The sequence below is a fragment of the Vitis vinifera genome, chromosome 7 (genome assembly GCF_030704535.1).
Source record: "Vitis vinifera cultivar Pinot Noir 40024 chromosome 7, ASM3070453v1".
Classification (NCBI taxonomy): domain Eukaryota; kingdom Viridiplantae; phylum Streptophyta; class Magnoliopsida; order Vitales; family Vitaceae; genus Vitis; species Vitis vinifera.
The window spans coordinates 317,011-341,699 of NC_081811.1; the positions used below are offsets into that span (position 1 = coordinate 317,011).

Here is a 24,689-nt window from a genome sequence, read left to right on the forward strand (position 1 = left end):
TCCCACTCGTTGAAATTTGGTTATCTCAGTGACTATTGAGGATGGTATTACGATCTCTTTATGACCTACTGCCCCGGAAGTAATTTTGAGAGGGTTTCCTGATACCATCAATAACCACTTGATAAATCAGTTTTTGTTATATAACATGTGTAGACACTGATTTTTCTTAAAGCCATTTTTAGCGAAAGCACTATAATACAGCTGTTTACAGAAGGTTCGAAACCAAAATCTCTTCACGACTGAACTCACTTTAGAGACAACCATCCGAGGAGACACCCTGTGCCACAAGCTTATAGCCTGGGTTATTCTTGCCAATATAAAGGTGAAAACAAAAGTGATGGATTTTCAGTAAAGAGTGATTCTATCAAGTTAAAACTATTTTTTCATGATAGATTCACATCATTATGAAATACTAATTCAATTTAAATTAACTTGATAATTTAAAACATGATACAAATAATCACTCACCTCTAGGGGTTTTCAAAATCAAAGCTAATGAGTTTTTTTTTGGCTCAATAAGAAATATATCAACAATTTTCTTTATATATATAAAAAAAAAGTGATATCATATAATATATTTTTCAAATTATTCTATTGAGAATAAAAATAATAAATGATGAAACCAATTTCAAAGTTTATTTATTTAGTCTTCTTTTTTCTCAAGGGTTTTATCTCTTCTCTATATTATTTACATTTATTTTATATATATATATATTTCAAACTAAAACTCCCTGTTTAAAATTTATAATTTTTTAAAAAAAAGATAATATATCTTTATTATTATTATTTGGTGAAAACTAAATTAGGGATATTACATGTTAATAATGGTAACGACGTGTACACTGATAACGCCTTTTGACCGGGGGCTCAGGACTTTTGTTCCCTAGGCAAGAAACTTGTGGCCTTAGCTTCTCCGCGTTCCGAGTTTTCAACTACCAAATGCATAACGTTTTGTTCATGAAACACAACCTTCCACCATTTTCTCCACTCTTCCCAATTTTTCTTTGACAATTTTGCCGTACCTTGCTTTCACATTTCACTTTCATCTCTATCGGTTTATTCGCACATCAACTCTTCAATTTTGAAACTTTGTCCACAAAATGTTTCCACCTTCCTTTAAATAATAATCTCAATATTTTAAAATTCTGCTTTTTTATTTTTTATTTTCCCTCCTTTTTGAACCATGCATGAACTTAGAGGAAATAAAATTAAAATTATTTAGAAAAATAGGATGAGAAAGAAAGAATTTTTAGTATTTTCCCCTTTTTTTTTCTTCTCATCCTAAAATCATTTTTCTTAATCTTTTTTTCAATATTGTGAAATTGAAAATCTTTTAAATGACGTCATCAACAAAGAACAAAAATAAAAGGGGGAAGTTTGATAAAGTCTTCATCTACTATAATAACTTGTTTCACTCTAGAGCCAAAAATTTATTCTAAGGAAATTGAAAGATATTGGATGAGGTAGAGACCAAACCAAGAAAGAAAAAAAAATCAAAGTAAATACAACTTTTATGCCAAACGAAGAAAAAAACTTCAAAGTAAGTGGAACTTTTAAAATGTGCAAAATAATCGAAAAATGAGGTTGGACCTACCTAATCAATGGCACGACTTACTAGTCTTTCAATGTTGGCTGGGAATGGTTTTGGGCCTGGGCCTGGACTACGCTGTACTAGACTCTCCCATAATTTCAGAAACGTGTCAGAGTCTGATCCATGTGGGGCCCAATTACTCGACCAAAAGCTTTCAATGTAACCGGCGGCGCCGCGTGCCTCCGCGTGCTACTTGGTAGGTTTTGGCTTGGCTTTGGCTTGCGCCGCCTCTTTAATTAATTTCCACAACCTACACTCCACGTGTCTACTGTTCAATTCATTTTGGGTCCTCCTTACCCACTGTACTTTTTCCTCAGGGACCACCCGTCACTTTATGACAAGTGTACATTTCAAATCTGATCGCTTTTGTTTCCGTTTCACTTATTTATTTATTTATTAAATTCTTTTTAATATCTGATGTCATATGTTTTTATACCTATCATATCCCACGTATTTATAAGTTTGGTGGATATGCGAGTTTTGGTCAAAAAATGATAAATACATTTTTATTTTAAACAATAACCTTCTGCTCCATCTTGTCAACATAATGTTGTAATAATTTAACGTCTATAACATAGTTTTTTTAAGGAATAAATTACTACACGTGCATATTAAAAAGTGTATTTAAAAGTGATTTTAAAAAATATTTTTAATAATTAAATAATAAAATATTTTAATTATTAAAAAGATTAAGAGCTCAATTCTAAAACATGCTTTTAATATTTTTAATTCTTGAAAATTTTTATTATTTAAATATTATAAATATTTATAAACATTTTTTAGAAAAACTCTCAAACACGAGGTCCTTACATTTTAGAAAGTGTATTTTATAAAATGTTTATCATATTTCTAATACTCAAAAAATAAAATTTTTTAAATATTATAAATATTAAAAACACTTTTTAAAATTATTATCAAACACACTTTAAAAATATTTTTTAAAATCACGGTCAAACCGCCTGTAAGTCTTAATTCAAAATATATGAATAATTTATTAGAGGAGTAGCAATACCTAAGACCCTATTCAAACTAATATCTACAACACCTCAAATGATATGTTTAAAAAATTTCAAATTTAAAACAGTTTCTTTGCAGTTTATTCTAAAAAGAAGTATTTTTTTAGAATAAATTTGAGTGTTTTTTCAAATATATTTGTAAAATATTCTAAAAAATAATTGCAAAGTGGAAACTTTTCAACTTCATATACACATATTTATAATGCTTTAAGCCTTTAACACATAATAAATTTAAAAGGCTAATTTTTATTTGAGATTTTGAATAAAATTTTGTTTTTGAAACACACATTGAAGTGTTTTTCCCCCTAAACAATGCAAAACAAACATGAAAAAAATTAGTAACACTCCTAACAGATGCTTATATAAAACTTAGGAAAATTTTGAATATGAGTCATTAAAGTGTATGGTGGATCAAAGATTTAATCATTTTATTTGAAAACCAATTAATGGCGATAAGATCAATCTAATCCTTCTAAGTCTTATAGTAAAGCTTCACTCTCTCCTCATACACATTCATGCCAAAGTTATTTTTTTAACCTTGTTTTTTCAAGAACAACATTGTTGCGTGTTTAAGGTACTTCTTCCAATCGAGACGTTTGTGACTTCGTCAAATAATCCTTCTTTTGATACGAAAGCTTTTGAAGTGTTTTTTTTTTTAATTAATTATAAATGATTTCTTCAAAATACATTTCTAATTTTTTAAAAATAAAAAGTGTTTTTTAAATTTTATTAAACTCTTAAAGAGTATGTTTGGTAGGAATGATAAAAAATGTTTTTGATATCTTTAATATATAAAAGATAAAAATTTTCAAATATTATAAATACTATAAATACTTTTTAAAATCAATATCAAACGTACTATTGAAGTATGTTTGATAGTGATTTTAGAAAATATTTATAATATATTTAATAATTAAAAGATAAAAATTTTAAAGTATTACAAATATTAAGAGTACGTTTGATAGTGATTTTATAAAATATTTATAATTTTATAAATATTTAGAAATTTTCATCATTTAGGTATTATAAAACCTAAAAATATTTCTTATAATTATTGTTAAACACACTCTTAAAGTTTATTTTATATTGATTTTAGTAAATGTTTGTAATCCTTTTTATACTTTAAATTTTTTATTTTTCAAGTATAAGAAAAAATAAAAATGCTTTATAGAATATTATTAAATACATTTTTTATTTTGTATTTAAAAAAAAATCTATTTGATAATAATTCTAAAAAAATATATATATTTTTAATACTTAAATTTTTTTATATTTTAAGTATTTAAGAAACTAAAAATATTTGTTAAAATTACCATCAAACACCATTATGTTTGTAAAAAAAATTTATCAGTCATTTGTACTTATCCTATGATCTTACCATCCGAAAAGCGAGTTTTACCATCTTACCATCTTATTTTTAACGGTCACTTTCTTTAAGAGCAACATTTTTTATTTTTGCATTGGTAATTCAGAACAAGAAGACCCAAGTGGCATTGGAACTTAATAAACAAATATGTTTTAATTTTAAAAATAAATTATTTAGTAAACTCTTAATTTAATATTTATTATTATTAAAAAGGAGAAGATTAGTAGTTTAAAGAAATAATAAAGAATGAGTTGGGCGCACACAATAAAGAGAGAGAAAGCGAAACGGGCATGTCATCATTTCTCCATCCTCCATTCCCATCTCAACACGCATGCATTCAATGCATTAACCCATATTTATTTTTTTATTCAAATATTTCTATATTATTACTTAATTAAAAATTTTAAAAAACGAAGGCTGTCGGCGTTAACCACGACTGTCTCCCTCTCTATAAATAGCAAAGCACCACCGTCACAGCCTCTCCAAATCAACCAAATCTTCTCTCATTCTGCTCCGTCACCGGTACACTGCCACATGGCGGTCGAGCCACTCAACCGCCGATCTCAACCTTCCGGATCCGGCGGAGCCGTGATCAAGGAGGTGCACTTCAGAGGCGTCAGGAAGCGCCCATGGGGGCGGTTCGCTGCGGAGATACGCGATCCGTGGAAGAAGACGCGGAAGTGGCTAGGGACTTTCGATACCGCGGAGGAGGCCGCTAGGGCTTACGACGATGCGGCCAGGAGCCTCCGTGGGCCGAAGGCGAAGACTAACTTCGGCGACGGAGGACTCTCCTTCGCCTCCGCCGAGGCTCCTGTGGCCGGCGCCTCGGAGTTGTTTGGAAAGGGTCTGCAGCAGCATTGGCTGCAGCCGTCATTAACTGGCGGCGGCGACTCCGTCGCCGTTACGACGCGGTCGGAGTACACTGGATATAGGTTGGATGCGGTGGATTTGATGGTGAGTGAGGAGGAGAAGAAGATGAGGCAGGAGAAGGAGAAGAAGCCGTTCCTCTTCGACCTGAACCTCCCGGCGCCGCTCTTCTGAGCGTCGTTCCACGCCGAGAAACTCGCCGGAGGTTAGCGTTTGCCTTGAACTCCGCCTCTTCTCCGAAGCTTGATGGTGAAGTTTCATTGTGTCTTTTTACCTTTTTACCCTCTGTGTTTAGATAGATTTTCCATTTTTTTTGGGGATGTACAGTGGGATTATGGAAGTTAAAAGAGAAATGGTTTAAAACTTGGAATAGCAGTTACTGTGGATTTGACCTTTGACTCATCATTGAATGCAACAGCAATATGACATGGCAGTTTGCAACGCAACCTGGGATTTCCATTTAATGAATTTTATTCTTTAGGTGCCTACTTGTAAATAAAGCTTTCACATCCATATACCAAAAGACCAAAAGACTAGTTTTGATAAAGTGCGAGAAAGCGTTACATATGGATATGGTAAAAGCTCCATGAAGATTCATAGAGTCAAGTCACTTGCCATGATAGTTTTTTCTTAATTTATCCTACGATGAGAAGAAGAATCACACGGTCCATACATAGAAATAAATCAAAGATAGAAAAGAGGGATAATAAATAATTAACAATATTAATATATTGGTAGAAAGGGGGCATTGTGGGCAAAGAGGTAATCGAGTGGCCTGGTGTTTGACCGAAGAAGATGGTGGTGGCGGCGGCGGCGGATGCTGGCGAGTGGCGGCTTCTTCTCTTCTTTTACTTCACTGGTTAGCAGTCTCTCTAATTTGCTTTTGCATGTGTTTTATACTTTAGGGGTCACGTGACTCACCGCTACAGACGGTGCATTCTCCCATTCTCCCATTGAATGTGAAGGGTGTCCACCACCATTATTATTTTTATTTTTGGTTTTAAGGATGAGAAGTGAGAAGAAAGGCATGAATCTTCAAGTGTATACTCCTCTCCAATTATTTTATTTTAAAGATGAGAATGCGTGAATGTTATTATAATATTTGATAGGAAGATACTAAGATAATTTTATTGGAAAGGACGTTCTTCCAGACTTGAAGACTTTTTTTACCCATAAAATACTCTCATGAAACACGTTTTGAATTAAACTTTCTTTATGCGACCCCCTTTTTTTATATTATTATTATTATGAGGATTATTTTGTTCTTTGATCCAAATCATTTCATTTTTTCTAATGTGAACTTGGGTGTAATTGGGCTTGTGCACTAGGCAAGTCTAGGCCCATTGGGCTTCCTCACACGTCAACACACTCAAAATGGGCTTGGTTCATGATTAGGTATTTGGTAACCTACAAATTAAAAAATCAAAAATAAAATTTGTAAACTCAAGAAAGAGAATAGTTAAAAGCGGTAGTTGAGAAGCATATGTAAATAGAGCCAAAGATTGTTATATAGATGACAATAGAGGAAGAATATAGGAAGATATCAAGCATGATTGCCCATGTTTGGTCCCCCAATACTTCACATGCATTGTTGTTGGGGCCTCTTTGAAGATGGGTGACTTTGAATAATTCCCTCTTACAAAACTAGAAGGAAACAAACTCCCAAAGGGTGTCTGGTACAAAGATTCAAGTTTGAAAAAGACTTTCTTTGAGCACCCTTACAAATTCTAAAGATTTGGGTCCTAGCTCAACCACTCTACTCCTTTGGTTGGGTTCTCCACTCTATTGATTAAGCCAATTTTTAATCCAAACCCAATTTCTTGTCACTCTGTCAGAATTGTCTAAAGTGCCTTACCATTGCTTAAGAAAGACCTTGACTCTTTAGTCCACTGATTCAATCATATCTACTCTCATGCTAGACTCGTGTTATTCCATTGCTTAGGAAAGATGTTAGGTCTCTATTCTATATGCTCATGTGACATTTGTCTAAGTGTTGCATGTTTGCTTGGAAAAGACCGATCCAAGTCCAGGGCACCACACTATTGTGCATTCACTCAAATCATCCAAATTTGATTGGTTTCAAATAAAAAGAATAGGCAGAAAGAGTATTTTAAGTCTTCCATTTTCAACTACTTGGACATGGAGTAGGAAGATACCAAGAACAAAAGTTTCAAGAATTAATGTTGACATCAAACCAGGGTTTTTGCAACGTATCCCAAATCCAGAACCAGAAACAGAGAGAAACGGAATCAATCAAAACAAAAGCTGCCACACTGAAGGGGTATTGCATTCATTTAAAGAAGGAACACTAAAATGTTCAAAAAACTGACTGTAAATAAAAGATGAGAAACAGTTCTAACAAATTGAGATCCCCATTTTACTCAGATTTTGTGTCTGGTCCTGGGGTTCATGCCCCGCGGCCCCCCTCCTCCACCTGCCCAACAACTAAAAAAGGCTTGGGAAGCCAACCAATCCTTCCCAAGCTAAAAAAACCAAAGAAGAAGAACCGAAACATAAAAAAAAATGCTCCAAATATGTCCCAAGCTCAAACCATGCAACATATGTACAGGAGCAAATGAGGCAGTCCATGAATAGGACTCTGATGTATTGAACAATGGGGGGCTTGGTGTGATCTCCGCTATGCTTCCCATGAAGTTTACTGGTTTGCAGATTGTGATGGTAACCTTGGGTGGTTATGCTCACCTTCATAAGTGACTATAAGCATTGAAGGGTCTTCCAAACATCGCTCCACATGCTTCCTTGCAGGGCAACCTCTCATGCTGCTACATTTATAGTATCCCCTGCACAAGTTCAAGAATGGGTTCTCGGTCAATTTCCTCAAAATTTAAGCTTCAAGTCAATGGATTTCCCTAATCATAATAATCATGTAGATTTTAAGGTGCATACACATACATGAGTTATGAATTAACCAAAACCGAGGATCGGAAGTTGATGAATTTCCTTAAATCAAATTTTCCTAGTGATATCAAATCTACAGAAAGCAGTTCAATCAAATCAATATATAAAGCCTTAGTTGCTATCAACTCACATGGAAGAAACAACAAAATCCCATTGTCAACCCTTCATCCGAGAGTTTGCTCAGAATTTCTCCAAATACTATGAATAAAACATACTAACTGCTCTGAATCCGGCTGTCTAATAGCCCAATCAAGCACCAGCACCAAAAAATTGATTGAGATTCCATTTGGAAAGTATATCATTACTACCAAAGATAAAACATACACCTATCTCTCAGAGGTAATGGCATCCAATAATTCATTCAGATATGTTCAACAAGCCTCCTACTAATTCTGAATTACAAAATCTAGGGTGCTTGCTACTGAAAAAGAATCGGCTAACAGAATATACCTAGGGTGAGGAGAACCCTTTATCGGCTTCTGCCCGTACTTCCTCCACGAGTACTCATCGGGAGGGATATCAGCAAGCTTGTTACTTATAGCCGGCACCTTGATTGACCTCTTCACTCTATGTTTCCTGTTCAAGCAACAAATAAAAACACACAAATGCAACAAATTAACACCACTACAACCCCACTAACTAGGAAAAAAATGCGAGAAATCAATAGTAAAGGGATATAGGAACAATTTCAAGCTAATTGCTATCAATAGGGCATTACTGATTGAACAGATCGGAAATAAGTCAACCTCTCTTAATGACAGAAAGAGCAACAAGCACAAGCAATTACTACCAATAGGGTATTATTAATAGAGCAAACCTCTTCTTTGAGCAGTGGCATCTGCCGCTGCTGCCGCATTTCACACTACCCTCTTCTCCCCTTGAGCACTTCCTCTTATGTTGGAAGGAGTTCTGATCGGATCGAGCCGGGCCAATCAAATGGAAGGCGTTTCCATCCAAGTTAGCCACACTTCCATCCACGCTCAGGGATGAGATAAAAGACCGGGTGGACGACATTGTTGGTGTACAACTGGAGCTATCAAAATTGAGATTGATACCGCTATTGCTCCGCCGATACATGGTATCGGCCTGATGCTTCATCTGCTGCTGCAGCCTCTGCTGTTGCTGGTGGTGGAGGAACTGGTAATTTGTTGACGATGGTATGAGTTGAGAAAGTTGCAGAGGGCTTTTACCATTGGAGGTCAATTCCAATGATGGGTTTCCCAAACCCATAGTGTTCTTGGCATTTGACCCCATTTCTTGAATTGGCTTTTCAAGAGAACTGGAGTGGAGAAACTGAAAAGTCTTGGATGGGTGATCTTGTTTGGCATTTGGCTTGTCTAAGAGGATATTGTGGGGGAGAGGGGTTTGAAAATTTTTGGATTTTCTCACCCTGGCATGGCCCAAACCAGTATTGAGAAGAGAAACAACTCTGTTAAACCTAACCACAGCCTCCCCAGTTTCCACCATTAATTTTTTACGCTGAATCTGATCTTGGGCCTGAGACAAGAGACCTAGAACCTTGTTGCAGCTCTCCACAGCTGCTCTGTTAGCTTTCTCAACCTCCTCCATGAGTTTAGCCCTACAACCAAAAACCCTAATTCCCAAAACCCAAAACCCCCAGCCCCAACAACACCATTAGCACCTGCAAAATCACAAAAAGAATAAAAACTCACCACAACATCAAATCTTCAACAATCCATATCAGAAATAACAAAGACCCATCTGGTCAAAAGTCCATTTCCACACAAAGAAAACCACATCCAAGAAAAGCGTTTGTTATTTATTTTTTTAAAATCAAAGTTGAAGAATTCCAATTCAACAAAGGTCCAATTTTTTGAAAAGCAGAAAGACCCAGATAGTGAGATTCAACATGGTGTGTAAAAAATGATAAGAAAATGAGACAAACCCAAGATAAGGATGAACATGCAGACAACAGTTCCATTCCAAAATTTGAAGAAAATTCAAGGAAACCACCAAAGAACAGACCTTTGCTGTGTAGTCAAACCCTAGATTCTCCTCCACCCATCTCCGTGAAATTGAAAGGTGTGAAACAGAAGACTTGCTTCACCATATGGATTTCACACCCCCCAATAGCCTACAAACCCCCTCATTTTATATTCATATTTATATAATTTAGAGAGAGAGTCTCTCCTTTGGGAGAGAGACTCTAAAGAGAGAGAACCTTTTATAGACCCTCTGAAATGAAACTGCTGTCTCTGTCACAGATTTGAGTGTGGGCTCCACCCCAAGACCACTGTTTATTTTTAAATTATTATTATTATTTTCCCAAAAATATTTCAGCATTTAATTTATTAATAATCTCTTGAGATTTTTTGTATTAATTAATTTTGGCTATTTCCCCATCTCGCATTTATGAATTATACTCCATCTGAGGTGTGAGAGAGTGTGCATCAGCCGGAGTTGCCCTGTCTCCATTCACATAAATGCTTTCTGTTCAATCTTTATTCCTTTTAAAACCCAATCTCATAAATGCATCTACTCATTCAAAAACCTATCAAAAAAAATTCCCATTTATCTAAATGACTTGTAAAAAAAAAAAAATTAAATTTTTCCAAAAATATTTGTAGTAATTTTATTACCATTTATACACAGAAAACAGAAGCAACATTAAATTAGAGATAGAGGAGAATCTTGGTGGATTATATCTTCTTTTCAAGGCATTCTATGATATTTCTGCAATATTTTAAAGGTGGATGACAGGATTGTGTAAATGTTTTTCAATAAATCACTGAAAAAAATTTTCTTTTTTTTTTCAATTTCAATTTATTACAAATTTAATTTATTTCCCATTTTCTTTTATTTTTATTCTTATTTTTAAATGCAAATCCACTTCATTTTTTCTCCGACCAAAATTAATATATATATATTTTATAGATATTTTAAGGGATAAAGTGCATAGGAGTCAAAACTCTTGAACATAGCCGTTGCAAAAGCCAGTGAATGGGAAGATGCCACGTGGAAAACAGGTATGAAAAGTGGACACGTGACCCAAGGCTTGTTGACTGGGAGAACTTGGCGCTCTGTTAAATTGCGCCGGGGGAGAACTGTTAAGTCGGTGACTGACAGCCTCTGGGTCCCACTTTTTCTGAAAAGCGTTGACTTATATGCTCTCTCAACCAGTGAGGGCATTTTAGTACTTTTGAATTTCTGGGTTTTGATTAGGCTCTGTAATTGATTAATTCAGTGAAATTAGTACCCTATGATTTGATGGTCTACATCACTTCAATGACTAATATGCCCTTGGGAACGCAATTTAATTACTTCCAATTTATGTTATTGGTATATTTTCATCTCAAAGAAGAAAAATAAGGAATTATTTCACAAAACAAATTTTTAATTTAAAATATTTTACACTAATATAAATTTATTTAAAAAATAATTTTCAATCAAATATATATTTTTAAGCAATTAATATTTTTGTTTTCAAAAGTTTTTTTTTTCAAATAATTCTTTTAATTATCTATCTTCAACATGACACATAATAATTAGAATCGAAAATAAATTTTAAAATACTTATATTATTAAAAGCGAAAAATAATAATTTAATATTATAAAAATTAGAAGATTTTGAAAATTTTATTGTATTCCTTAACGTAACTGGTTTTTAACTTCTAACTTATGCCAAAAAAAAAAGAAACCACCTAAACTAACTAATTTTATCGTTAAAATGAGTCTCTTTAACCGTTTGTCTAAATAACTAACTACAATTCCTTTATCCTTATCTCTTTCTTGCGGCCGCGTATTTTTAACTTTTGAGATTCATTACTTTGCATTTTTTTTTCCTCATTAAAAGTAACTAAAAATAACTATCTTTACCGTTAAAAAGTAACTTAAAAACTGACTCGACCGTTAAAATTTTCATCAAAATTCCCGATTTTTAGTATGGGTGAGTTATAGTTCGGTTTTTTTTTTTTTTTAAATAAAGTCATAACTTTTAAAATGCCTCCTTTTATCTAAATACCAAAAACAACATTTTAAAGATTCCATGATGTTGAAGTTTTAAGGAATATTTTAACTTTAAAGAAACCTACTGTAGACCCCATTTTGGGAGTCATTCTTGCAGCTTATGTTTGACAAGTGTCACCATCTTGCATGACCACGTTCTACCTCATCTGGATGTTTCACATCCGGAATTATGTCCGGCCAACGTTCCACCTTCTCCGGATATCTCACATCCGGAATTCTGTCTTGCCGACGTTCAACCTTCTCCGGATATCTCACATCCGGAATTCTGTCTGGTCAACGTTCAACCTTCTTCTTCATCCTTAGAGCATTTTCTTTAGGTTCCAAAATCACATTTTTAATAAAGCTTTACTGCCACTTTTATTTCTGGCAAACAATTTTCATACTTCCTCTGTTTTTTAAAATGTTTTGGAATAAGCAAGAAATCAATTTCGTAATTCCAAACAATGGAGTTATCGGAAATGATTCAGACAAGATAAAATGGGCTTTGGTGGGGGTCCGACATATGAGATTTGATTGACTTGATTATCATACATGATTGATTTATTTTGCTCTATGACATGCATGAGATTATTCTTTAATTGTTCACTAACCTTGTTCCATGATAGCGCGTTGTCGTTTGCTACCCAAGTACGCATCCGCTCATATTCTGGTTATTTTCTATACATATTCTGTTTCTTATATGTGCATGATTCGATTTGAGTATTCATTGATGTTCTTATCAATTGCCATGTCAGCTTCATTTTATTAGTAGAGACCCGACTTTAGGGACTTAGAGGGGTGCTATGGTCTTTACCGTACCTTTCCGATAAGTAACCTAACCTCCGAACCCGATTTGATTTTTTGCAGACCACCTTTTCCAAAGTAAGGAGTCACACTTAGGGTTTTTCTTTCTTATTTTGTTTACTCTTTAAAAAAATAAAATAAAATAAGTGGCGATTCCAAGTCATTTTCTTAATCAACGATAAATCATTTTTCAAAAATAAAAATCGAGCTCGCCATTCAAGTGGGAAACGCATTGAGCCGAAATATAGGGTCCACACCTACATATTTCATAAAATCCAACTACAACGGTTTTTTTTTTTAAATAAATAAAATATAAAATTTTAAGGTAACAATAAAAAGGTAAAATTAAATTTATATGTATTTTGTAAAAGAATTTGAAAAGGTTTAGGATATAGTGTATGTGATATATATATATATATATATATATATTTAAAAAGAATATTAATATATAAGATATTATATATTATAAATATTATGAAAATTTGGACCAAGCTTAAGTTATACTCTTAAATTTTCATCAAATAATATTTTATTTAATTATAATTTTAAAAAATATCCTAGTTATTAATATTTTTATTTTTTTATTAAAAAATAATATTAATCATTAAATAAGATTTAAAGTTTCTAATATTATAATCTATTTGAAAGTAGTTTTATAAGAGATTAAAAATATGTTTTTAATACATGAAGAAACTTTTTTACAAGAGGTATTTGATGAAATTTTAAAAATAGAAAATCACTTGAAGTAATTACATGACAATTACTTGCTAAGTATCATTTTTTTAGTTATTTCCATGTACTTTTTATTTTGAAAAATAAAAAAACTAGTATAAAATATGGCAATATACATTTAAAATTTGAAGTAGTAAACCTCAAATTTTTTAAACAATTTTTAAAAAACATTATCTCTTTTAAGGTAAGTTTCAAATAGATACAAGTGATTCTTTTTAAAAGCGTTTCTAAAATTAGTATTAATGAAAGCGCTTTAGCCTTTTCTTTTAGGCTTTCAATTAAAAACAAACAAAAGTTTACCCCTTGTCTGGTTCTTGAAATTTTTTAAGGAAAATGGGTAAAAAGAAAGTGGAAAATAACAAGATTTAAAATTAATATAAACTATTTTCCCTATTTCTTTTAATTCATTTCATTTATTGTTTTTTTTTTCTATATGAATATTTAATAATTTAAAATATATAAATTTCTATTTTATTTAATTTTAATTATATTTAATTTTTTCTTTTTGTAATTTTCCTTCTAGACCAAACAAATGGGAAACAAAAAAAAAAGTAATTTTCATTAGGATTTCATTTACTTGCCGCATAAAAGTTGAAAAGGAATAAACTTAGCAAAATATCAGATGAGGTAAGAAGAGATCAACTTCAAGTTCCAATTTTAAACCTAAAAATAAAGAATAAAAGGTCTTGAAGAAAAAGGGCCATCCAAGCCCTCCACATGGCTACAAGCCTTAGCATCATAGATTTTCCTTTCACCACATCCAAGGAATATTTCCTCTTCAATGTTATATACTTGAGAATCATCTGAGACCTCCTTTCTCCATTCTTTGGGCACAGACATGTACAAAGCTCAAAAGGCAAATAGCAACACTATTTCAACAAGAAACCCACCATAAATCTATGGAAATTTACAAAATATTACAAAAGAAAAAAAGGGAATAATAACACATCTTCACAAAGACTTGATAATATGAAAAAAAAAAAAAAAAACCCACTTCCATTTTCATTACCAATAGTAGTTTTCTCAAAGCAAAACAACCGACACCATCCTGTATTACTCACATCATCCAAATGGAAGCTTTCTTGTAACAATTCCTAGCATATATTTAGTGTAGACTCTTCTTTTGAGAGAAAAGAGGTTGACACAAAAGTTTGGAACTCTACCTTGGAACATACCCTAATCATGAACAAACAATCCACTTTGTCCTATACCTTTGGCCCCCCATCAAAATTCTATCCTGCTGTTCCTGGCTTTAATAGAAGAATATGTTCCTCCTTTCGAATTGTTTGGGAGGGAAAAGGAGCAGAATTTCACATGCTTTTGAGGCACATGGAAGTAACACTTTACCTTTTGAATGTGCTAAAGCATAGAAAAGCAAAGAGCTACTGCTTTGGGATCCTACCAGTACCAGTCACATAGAACACAGAATTAGAAATGGTAAAGGAAGGGCTACCCAGATCTCCATGTCCACTATGGCTTGCTCTCAGACAGACTGACAAATTGGAGAGGGAGTTTAGATCCACACATTCAAACCTGAACCAACCCATTGTTATCTAAGACAAGAACGAAAACCTGAATCCAACTCCATTTCAGCTTCTGAACTCAATCATCTAAAAATGAACTAGAATAACAAGAATTGTAAAGAAAACAAAAATAGTAAATACAGTTATGAACACACATAGGATCAACTTGGATTGTATTTACTTACTACATGGGTGAATAAAACTCATTCATGAGAGTCATATTCTTAAAACCTGAATCCAACTCCATTTCAGCTTCCAAACTCAATCATCTAAAAATAAACTATAGTAACAAGAATTGTAAAGAAAACGAAAATAGTAAATATAGTTATGAACACAGATAGCATCAACTTGGATTGTATTTACCTACTAAATGGCTGAATAAAACTCATTCATAGAATCATAACAATATCATATTAATCCATCATTTCTTGAATTTTCAATACTCTAAATAAAAGAGCTTATGGCATGCATCACGTGGTTGTGTCACAAATTAAAGGCAACCAAGAACTTTGCTGTCCACTTGATTTAGTATGCAAGTTAAACTACAACCCCACAATGACAATGACATGCATAAAACAACAAAAGTATCGCTTCTTTGTTAACTGAAGTAAAACTTTATCCACAAAAAATGGACACAAAGGAGAAAAGCATTAGTTAGAATCCCTAGAAAAAATTGCTAATCAGTATGCTATTAAAGAGGACTCAGCAAAAAGGTACTGAAGTTGGCAAAAGAAATATCTGCTATTAAAATCCAATGGTTTGACAAATACAAATCTCCCAAATAATTCACAAACCCTGAATTATTGATCAAAGCCGCCAATCTGTGTGATAACAATAAATTTACTGTTTCCTTCCTCTTCCTTTCTTGGCAGGCTGTACTTCCATCGCTTCTTTTCCTGTAACTTCTGAGATGTCCACTGTATGATAAATTAAATGAAGAGAGAGAAAAAGGGAGGACTGGTTGTTAGAACAGCTTGGCAAACACAAGATCCAAAACAAAAAATAATTATATATGAAAGATTACTAATAATGGCCAAGTTCATATGTAGACAATTTTGAAGATGGAAAGTCCTGCTGCAGGTTCACTTTCAACTCATCTTTCTAACATTTTAGAACATGAAGAAACTTTACAAGGGCAGTGCATGGACATGCAAAGAATATCTTCTCATCCCATTGTCAACTACAGAGTAATCCAAATGAGTGTAATTTTTGAAAAAGCCATAGCATCTGCTTAAAAAATAGAGATTATTTATTTTGTAAGCATTGGGTAAATTTTATATTACTGTAATTCTAACAGTTTATCAGAATTGTGCCCAAATATTAGAAAAACCAGTTGGGAGGTTTCCATTTCCATGCAATGATCACATCCATCCTGAATGAATAATACAATAATAGAAGTAGAAAAAGGTGAAAAAACCTTCTGGACCCCTAGCCATCAGAGTAAAGAATATGTTATTGAGCTTCTCCATCTTCTTTGCATCCTGTGCCTGGTCTGTCTTGAACTTGAGACACTGGGAAAAATAAAAGGATTGATGACATAAGTTAACTTAGCATACAATGTCAGAAACATAGGTTCTGGACAACATGGCTATTCATTTACATGAGTGATATCAAAACCCTTCTTTACATCTCCTGTATACATATTTATAAACGCAACTGAGCTCAGGTCCATGATGTAAAAGCAGTGGCAATGTGAATTTAATGTAACTAAAAGCTTTCAGAATAAAGGGGCACCTCATTATAGGATGGCCAGAACTTACAAATACTTTCATACAATAAGAACAATAGAGACAAACATATTGGAACTTGGGATGGATATGGGGCATCTGTCACTACCATGAGTTATTTAATATGCCATACAAGAGTCAAGTCACACAGGGAGCATCACTAAAACAATGCAAAAATAGTTGAACAATAGTTTTGCAAAGGTGTAAAACAACACCACTAGGCCAGGAATGTTAAGAAAGTGAATTAGCCATCTGAGTTAATCTAATTTAAGGTTGAGAGGATAAGATGCCTTCTCTGAATTGAAACATACTTTACAAGAAGAAAGTCATTCGGTTACATTGAAATCAAAGGCAAACTGCAAGGGCCATCCATGAGTATCTATTTAGAGAATAAATTTTCTTTTTTAAAAAAAAAATTATTTTTAAAGCTACGGATTCCAGAAGCACATGGCATCTCAAATATACTAAAATATCACATGTCATCAACCAATGATTTAAAAACCGGTCTGGACCAGCTGGTTCGACTTTTTAGCCAGAACGGAACAGAACCAGGTTGATGGCGGTTGGACTGTGAAATTGGTGAACCAGTCCAGCCCAGTTCTGCACCCCCTGTCCACCCCCTTTTTTATCAGCCTAATCTGCCCCATTCTTTTTTCCCCAAAATGTTGGGCCTAGGCCTGCTTTTTGGCCCAGGGTGGCCGCCTCATGACTTGCACATCACATTCATGCCACTAATGGAATTTAAACAACTTTACATTCTCATCGGATTCCGATGTGGGATGCATTTACAAAAATTCCAAAATGGTTTCCCTATCAACAGGATTGAGCCTTGGTCCGAAAGGTTAAGGAGTAGGGGCTGACCACTAGGGGCCAATTATAGTTTATGGTACAAATTGGCAAGTTGCTATAAAATAAAATAGCTTTTAAAATATTTTCATTATAATAAGTATGAAAATAATATAAATCAAATAATATAATATTTTTAAAAAGTACAAAATAATAAAGTATATAACTTTTATATATAGATAAAATTAAATAATAAATTTTTTCTTTCATTTTGAAAGTCTTCCCATTTAAATATTATATCATACATGTTTTATTTAATAAAATTTAAAATATTAACACATTTATATTTATCCTTATCATGATTTAATTTGATAATATCAAATATTAAAAAAATATTATTAAATATCTTGATTATCTATATATATTTTAATTTTTATAATTATTTTTAATTTTAATAATACATATCAACCACCAGTCCAACCATTGAATCTCACATTTCTGATTCAATGACCAATCCTGTTTAGAAAACATTGGCATCAACTATAAACTCCATAAAGTACAAAGGATAACTCATTTTTAAATGCAACACACCAACCTCATACACATAGCATCTTAATTACTTGCTACAAAAATTTTTAGAAACTTATAGGCACTTATATTGACAAAGCTTCAACTCCAAAAACATGATAAATTTAGGATATCCACCACCAATGTCAACAATTTGGTCCTTACTTGACAAGTTGAGCATGAGCTAATACTCATAGACAATGGTATCACTACCCTTATCAATCAACTTAGCAAATATTAATGTTGCCGCCTTCAATCATCCGATGCCACTAAGGACTTCATTTATTTATTTACTTATGTGAACAGCCTAACAAGTTTGAACATTATCATGTTCAAAGTTTTCAAAGGCGTATCTCAGGCGCGCCTTAGGGCGAGGCGGGGCAAAAACGCCTTGATGCATAAATAATAAAACGCAACTCCTGAAAGGCGTACGCCTTTTCCAATGAGGTGCGCTTTGATCGCGCCTTTTACGCTCCGAGAAGGAGGCACACACCTTGTAGGAGCTGATGTGGCCATGAACGGAAATAAAAAAAAAAAAAAAAAAAAAACCCTAACTAATCCCTAAAGCAAAACCCGAGTCCCGATTGAAGGCAACAGAAATTGGGAGAAAAACTCCAAAAAGAAACCCTACCTGAAGCGGCGACCGAGTGCTCAACCTCAGGCGGCGACCAATCGCAGAGCATCTTCTCCGGCGGCGATCCCTCTCGTTCATCTCCAGGTATGTCACGAACTCGCGTCTCCCATGCTTCCCCCTCTCGGCTTCATCTCTTCATCTTTTTCTCCATCTTCCATGGTTTTCTCCATCTTCCATGGCAGTCGACAAACTCGACACAGAGGCTGGTCTCTCTCTTGGCAGTCGACCGGTCTCCTTCATCATCAATTTTTTTTTTTTAATCAAATGCCTCTTCATCCAATATATATGCATATAACTATATATATTTAAATCATTTGACCAAGCTCTCAGCCAATAATTTTGACCATGCTCTCAGTCTTAGCCACTAAGCCAGTAAGCTCCCTTCATCAATTTTTATTTTCTAAATATTCCGGTAATTTGGCTGCTTAAAATTAATTTTTTATTTCTGGTTTAATTTTAATTTTCACCCAAATTTTCTTTATTTCATTATTAAATTCCAATTAAAATTTATGTGTATAATTTTTAATTTCCTCTAAAAAAATATTGGTTTTTTTAAATTTAAACCAATTAAATTTTGTATTTCATTTTTAAATTCCTTTCAATTATGTCTTGTTATTATTTTTTAGTCAATTATATTGTTATATAGAAATTTGAATATTATTATTGGTGTTTTTTTTTTTAGAATGAGTTCCTCCGATTCGAAAAATTCGAGAAAAGATTTTGTGTGGAAGTATGTTATTGAAGTTGCCGGGGAGCAATATTTAAGATGTAAATTTTGCAATCAAAGATGCACGAGAAGGGTGAATAGACTTAAGCATCACTTAGCCGGAACTCATCATGGTATGAAACCATGTAACAAAGTTAGTGTAGATGCTAGATTGGAATGCAAAGAGGCATTGACCAATTTTAAGGATCAAAAATTGGCTTTTTGTTATGGCTTAGTTATGGTTTTTTGTTAAAGTTTGAAACTATTAGTATAGTTGAATCTAAAATCTATTTTATGACTTTGTTATGGTTTTTTTGTGAAAGTAACTAGTATGCCTTTTTTTTATGATTCTAATGAATTGTTTTCATGTTTTTATTTATGCTATTTTATTTTATATATTTAAAAATATTAATTAATTATATAATTTGAGGCTCAAAAAGCTTACGCCTCAACGCCTCGAGGCTTACGCCTCGCCTCACGAACACAAAAACGCCTCGCCTTGCGCTTTCGCCTTTAAAAACTTTGATCATGTTAAATCATTAAAAGGACGCCCTCTCCTGTCCAAGTTCTTAAGGTGTCCAACTGCCAAGAATAAGCAAGGAATATAATATCACTTAACACCCTATTATCAATCAATAAGAGGTTTATGCCATCTCCATTATCCAACAAACAACAAAACTAAACCCCTAAGAATTTGACCAATTTTCCCATTCTATCACCAATATAAGTTAATGACCATTCTTTAGGGATACAAATTTTAGCTAATGATATTTTTCAAGAAAAATCTCATCAAAAACCAATGCTACTGCTCAAAAACATCATGAACATATGACCCATAGACACACATGGATTTTGGATGTCAACTGTCTATGCTTTAATGAAAGGCACAGGCCAATTAGAGAAGACATGACTAACTATATATATGTATAAACCCCCATGTGTTGAAAAGGGAGTCAAGTGGTCAATCCTAGCCTAGTACAGACCTACATATGTTGAAAAGGACTCAGTGACACAACCATAGGTTGTCTCAATGGTTTTCTTGTATTGTGTTGTAACGTAATAGACAAAGAAATTGCTATTTCACATACAAGCTTCAAGCCACCCTGAGTTTTAATGAACTAACCAAGTGGCACAGGATATTAGACAAGTAGTTCATCAGCTGGTTTCACCATACAAAAAAAAAAAAGGAATAAAAACACACTTAAGCTTTCAAAGTCTTAAGATGAGGGTGTTTAGATCCGAACTCAACAAGCATACCAGTCACAACAAGGAATTCACCCTAATCAGAGAAGATTTTGTCAAGGATGATGGTTAAGAAAAGACAAGAAAGCAGTGATAATTATGCTGGTGCAGCAGTAAGGCTTGCTGGATGGAGATGTTACTTTGAAAACCACCCAAACATTCTACATTCCCTGTCCAAAAATCTTTGGGGTTTCAATATCCTTCAAGTTGGGTGAAGTCCCTTTGTATCAAAAGTGAGAGAGATTTTGACCCCTTTTCATCAACAAATTTCCCTAGAACCTCATGTCATCGTACAAAGATCAACTCGCCCCACCCCAAAAAAAAAAAGGCAAATTCACAACACCGAATTCAAGGCATTATAAAACCAGGAACCAGCAAGCACGGACATCATACAACAAGACCAACCCCAATATACAAAGATCAAACACGCACCATCCCTATGCACTGAATTCTAGTATACAAACTTATAAGCATTCCAATACAAGGCAAGAAACCCACAATGAGGCATTGAGAAAAGCCAAAATAACGCCCCACGCATTGCAATAAAGAAAAAAAATCCCAAATCAAATTTCCGAATATAAATCAAGACTTTAACGTTTTGGACCTGAATCCAAATCATACCTCGCGGTTATCAGTGACTTTCAGCACTAATTTACCATCACAGTGCCTGTACTTCATCACATACCGAGTCTGCAGGGTCAACCACCAAAATCAATCAACCAAAACGAAAATAATAAAAAAGACTACATTCAAACAAGAGTCAACGATGATCGGCGATAACAACAAAGACTCCACGAACAAAAACACATATATGAAGTGAATGAGAGAAAGGCGAGTACAGAGTCTGGATCGGCACGAAACAATTGAACAGATCGGTCCACGAACTCGTCCCAAGATTCTATGTACACCATTGTTGGAAGCGAGAAGCAGTTTGGCAACAGGGCGTCGAGATTTTCCCGTTGTCTTTCTCTTCACTAGGGTTTATGTGGGTTTGAATCAGTGCGGTTCCGTGGCAGGCATGGATGTGAACAATAACAGCGGGTGGGTTCTGATTCGGGTCGGGTCTGGCACCAGCATAGACAAAAAACCAAAAAAAAATGGTAAATAGAATAAAAATTAGAAAACGTACAGGATAAACTCTGGTGTTATCCCAAATTTTAAATCTAAGGTCAGGGTGTTTTGATAAATCAAATTAACCACTGAATAACTTAATTTAAGTTATGTACCCATAAAATAACTCAATATATAACTTAAAGTTAAAAATAATTTTAAGTATTAAGTTAAAATAATTAATTTATCTAGGATCTCAATTCTATTTTATCTCATTTACTCACATATGGTGAAAGTATATTTTATAATTATGGGTTCCATATCATAACTCATTTTTTTATAGTAAATATTTCATAGTTATCTCATGTATCTGCAATACTTAAAATATCGATGTTTAACAAACAAGTTTATTACTTAAGATTAATGAAAATGAATATTAATTAAAATTAATGATGATAAATATATAATTGATGATTTAGAATAAATTTTAAGTTAAAATTTTATCAAATAATTTTAATACTTAAAGTAAAAAATAAGTAATAAGTTTTAAATTATCAACTTAAAAATAATTTAGTTTAAAACTTTTTAAGTCATTAAGTAATAAGTATTAAGTTTTACCAAACATTCACTAAGTTATTTATTTTGATTTAATACTTAAAGTTACTTTTGAGTCTAAGTAGTTATATTAAATTATTTTACTAAATATATTTAATTTATTTAATGATTTAAATTAAGTTAATTTACTAAATATCCTTTAAATGTATAATAAAATCTAATTGAGCTAGCATGATACAAAGTTATTACAATTTGTATAAAGTATAGTGCAATTGAATAATAAATACAACACAACTTATTGGAGGACACACATGACACCCTATTTGGCGTTATGCCATTGAGATATTGTTATCGCTATTCTCAAAACCCTTAAATCTATAAACATTTGAAAATTTTATAAAAAAAAATATTCTTCAAAATTTAGATATGATTTCTACTGCCTAATAAACAAAAAATGGTTATAAAACTAACTTATATATTAAATAATTTTTATCTTTGTAATTAATAAATGGCATCATGGTAGATCTAATTTATGGACAAAGATATGGTTTGTAAAGAAGAATGAAAATTATATTCTATTAGGTAAAATGGTGGTTGATTAGATTTGGCTACACAATGAAAATGGTCTCATTTGTTCTTTCAATATCATATAGAAATGTTATCAATCAAAGTAGATCATTGATCATGTAATTCGAATCGAGATCTCATATGGTTGATTATTTTGTACTTTGATATATATATATATATATATATATATATCAAAGTTCTTTAAACTTTGATATACGATCAACTCAAACCCAAAATTGAATATAATATGTATAATTTTCCCAAGTAAAAAAAAGTTAACTTTTAAACACTTCACAACATTTTAAATTTGCCACTATTATCAAAGTTATTTAAATTTTTATTTTAAAATTTGAAAAAAAAATCATATTGAAATGTGTAGATTAAAAGTATAAGCTAGATGAAACTTGCATTGGAAATAAAAGCTTAATATCAAAATATGAAAATGCCTTACAAATCAAATATTTCATCTTCTAAATGCCTTGTTCAATATTTTTATTTTTTTATTTTTTTATTTTTTGCATATTTAATGGCATATATTGGAATTTTGTACGAGATTATGAGCACCATTTATTCAATTAATTGATTTAAAGAAAATATCACTTGAAGTTGGTGTAAACATATAAATAGCTCTAAATATAATTATAAAGAAATATAATCCAATTTTATTTGATAGACTATGGTATATTAAGCAAATATATGAGTATGGTCTTTTTCTCTTGTATCTTCCATTTGGTGGTTTCAAAATACTAGAGGGTTAAAATGAAGTGACAACTAAATTGAGTCCAAAACATGACAATAAAGGGGAAAAAAAAGAAAAAAAAGCTAGACACTTATCAATTTAGGGAGGTTGAGACATGACAAAGTATTGTTCTTAAAGTAGATTAATTTATTAATGAGATCAATTTTAGTGCAATAGGGAGTTGATGTTCTACCTTTAGGATTCAACAATTGAGAACTCAACTCAACTAGGTGTACTCCTCGGACAAGACCAATACAGTTTGAAAAATGAAATGATTATAGCAAGAGTAAAGTCTACTTCAACTATCAAAAAGTGTTAAACCTATAATGGATTGTAATAGTGGAAGTGTGTTGTGGTGGGTAAGGTGGAATCAGTGTTCCAACGGCTAAGGTGGTATGCAATAGTGATGGACGGGATTGTAGTTAGATGGGTTTGTAGTAGATATGGTTATGGTTTATTGCACTACAACAATAGATGAGTTTTCTATAATGGTGGTATGGATTATAGTAGGTAGGGAACGGTGGAATGGTATGGACTATAGTAGGTAGGGAATGTTGGAGCAGAGGTGCAAATTTTATTTTATATGGAGACTCTGAGAGTTGGGATGTGTGTGTAAGTTCTTGGATCAAACCACTTGAAATCCCATTGGACGGGCTTAGGCCCAATGGGCACGCAAGGCTCCCACTTCCCCCTCCATAAGCTTAAGAGGTTATGGATGTGGGACATTATATAAAGTGCAAAAGGTTTCAATCCCTCTCCAATGTAGGATTGACACCTTTATACTCTTGCACTCTAACACATACATACATGCATTCTTCCAACAAGCCCTCGCATAGTGCATGCGTGAAGAAGAGAATGAAGAAAACAATTGGAGGAATATTAGAATCCAATGCATTAGCATTGGTATCCATGGGCTATGAACTAGCCTTAGAATGAATAAGTTTTGAGTCATAGAAACCTAGTGGAAATACATTGCTATGAACCAATGTTTCTTTATATAATTCAAGGAACCTATTATCCACATTGGTTTATTAATTTTGAGGTATACATAACGAGTTAGCAAAAGTAGACCATGCACTTTGCTTGGATATTCGTAAGAACTCTAAAAGACTTGCCTAAGTTCTCATACTATAATCCATCAAGTAAAACTAAACACATCATCCATGATGAATATGATATTCATTACATGGAAATATTATTCTCAATCATTGTGTAATATATTCTATCTACACCCTAAGGATAGGCTCAAATATAACTAGCTAGTAGAACATGTTATAGTCAACAAATGACTTAATACCTAAACCTACTTTTGCGAGATCTCCATTCTTGTAG

The 24,689-nt window shown here is 32.9% G+C and overlaps 3 protein-coding genes across 5 annotated transcripts; 1 reads left to right on the plus strand and 2 right to left on the minus strand.

Moving 5' to 3' along the window:
* Positions 1-4,507: 4,507 nt before the first annotated feature.
* Positions 4,508-5,014, plus strand: LOC100240970 (ethylene-responsive transcription factor 11). Its single transcript, XM_002282279.3, has one exon. The coding sequence runs from the start codon at positions 4,508-4,510 to the stop codon at positions 5,012-5,014; it is 507 nt and encodes a 168-aa protein (XP_002282315.1).
* Positions 5,015-7,106: 2,092 nt separating this feature from the next.
* Positions 7,107-9,930, minus strand: LOC100257874 (probable WRKY transcription factor 21). 3 transcript variants are annotated; one of them, XM_002282222.4, is made up of 4 exons: positions 9,746-9,930; positions 8,577-9,353; positions 8,210-8,335; positions 7,107-7,641 (listed from the first exon to the last, which is right to left on the minus strand). In XM_002282222.4, the coding sequence occupies exons 2-4, from the start codon at positions 9,326-9,328 to the stop codon at positions 7,497-7,499; spliced, it is 1,023 nt and encodes a 340-aa protein (XP_002282258.1). In that variant the 5' UTR covers positions 9,329-9,353; positions 9,746-9,930; the 3' UTR covers positions 7,107-7,496. The 3 variants fall into 3 exon arrangements, with proteins under 3 accessions (XP_002282258.1, XP_010651943.1, XP_010651944.1); XM_010653641.3 differs by having other exon boundaries at positions 8,577-9,401; XM_010653642.3 differs by having other exon boundaries at positions 8,577-9,401; positions 9,666-9,930.
* Positions 9,931-15,506: 5,576 nt separating this feature from the next.
* Positions 15,507-21,575, minus strand: LOC100252725 (signal recognition particle 9 kDa protein). The gene is made up of 4 exons (XM_002282233.4): positions 21,286-21,575; positions 21,068-21,136; positions 16,202-16,295; positions 15,507-15,701 (listed from the first exon to the last, which is right to left on the minus strand). Exons 1-4 carry the CDS (start codon positions 21,355-21,357, stop codon positions 15,625-15,627), a joined length of 312 nt encoding a protein of 103 aa, XP_002282269.1. The 5' UTR covers positions 21,358-21,575; the 3' UTR covers positions 15,507-15,624.
* Between the last annotated feature and the right edge of the window lie 3,114 nt (positions 21,576-24,689).

What these genes read in the sequence shown, in the direction of transcription:
- LOC100240970 (XM_002282279.3), top strand. Translation starts at nt 4,508, where the DNA reads ATGGCGGTCGAGCCACTCAACCGCCGATCTCAACCTTCCGGATCCGGC.
- LOC100257874 (XM_002282222.4), bottom strand. Translation starts at nt 9,328, where the DNA reads ATGGAGGAGGTTGAGAAAGCTAACAGAGCAGCTGTGGAGAGCTGCAAC. An exon ending in TGCCACTGCTCAAAGAAGAG is followed by an intron (nt 8,336 to 8,576) that starts GTTTGCTCTATT and finishes TTGCTTGAACAG; the next exon opens with GAAACATAGAGTGAAGAGGT. An exon ending in AAGGGTTCTCCTCACCCTAG is followed by an intron (nt 7,642 to 8,209) that starts GTATATTCTGTT and finishes GAACTTGTGCAG; the next exon opens with GGGATACTATAAATGTAGCA.
- LOC100252725 (XM_002282233.4), bottom strand. Translation starts at nt 21,357, where the DNA reads ATGGTGTACATAGAATCTTGGGACGAGTTCGTGGACCGATCTGTTCAA. An exon ending in TTCGTGCCGATCCAGACTCT is followed by an intron (nt 21,137 to 21,285) that starts GTACTCGCCTTT and finishes TTGACCCTGCAG; the next exon opens with ACTCGGTATGTGATGAAGTA. An exon ending in AAGTCACTGATAACCGCGAG is followed by an intron (nt 16,296 to 21,067) that starts GTATGATTTGGA and finishes TATTTTTCCCAG; the next exon opens with TGTCTCAAGTTCAAGACAGA.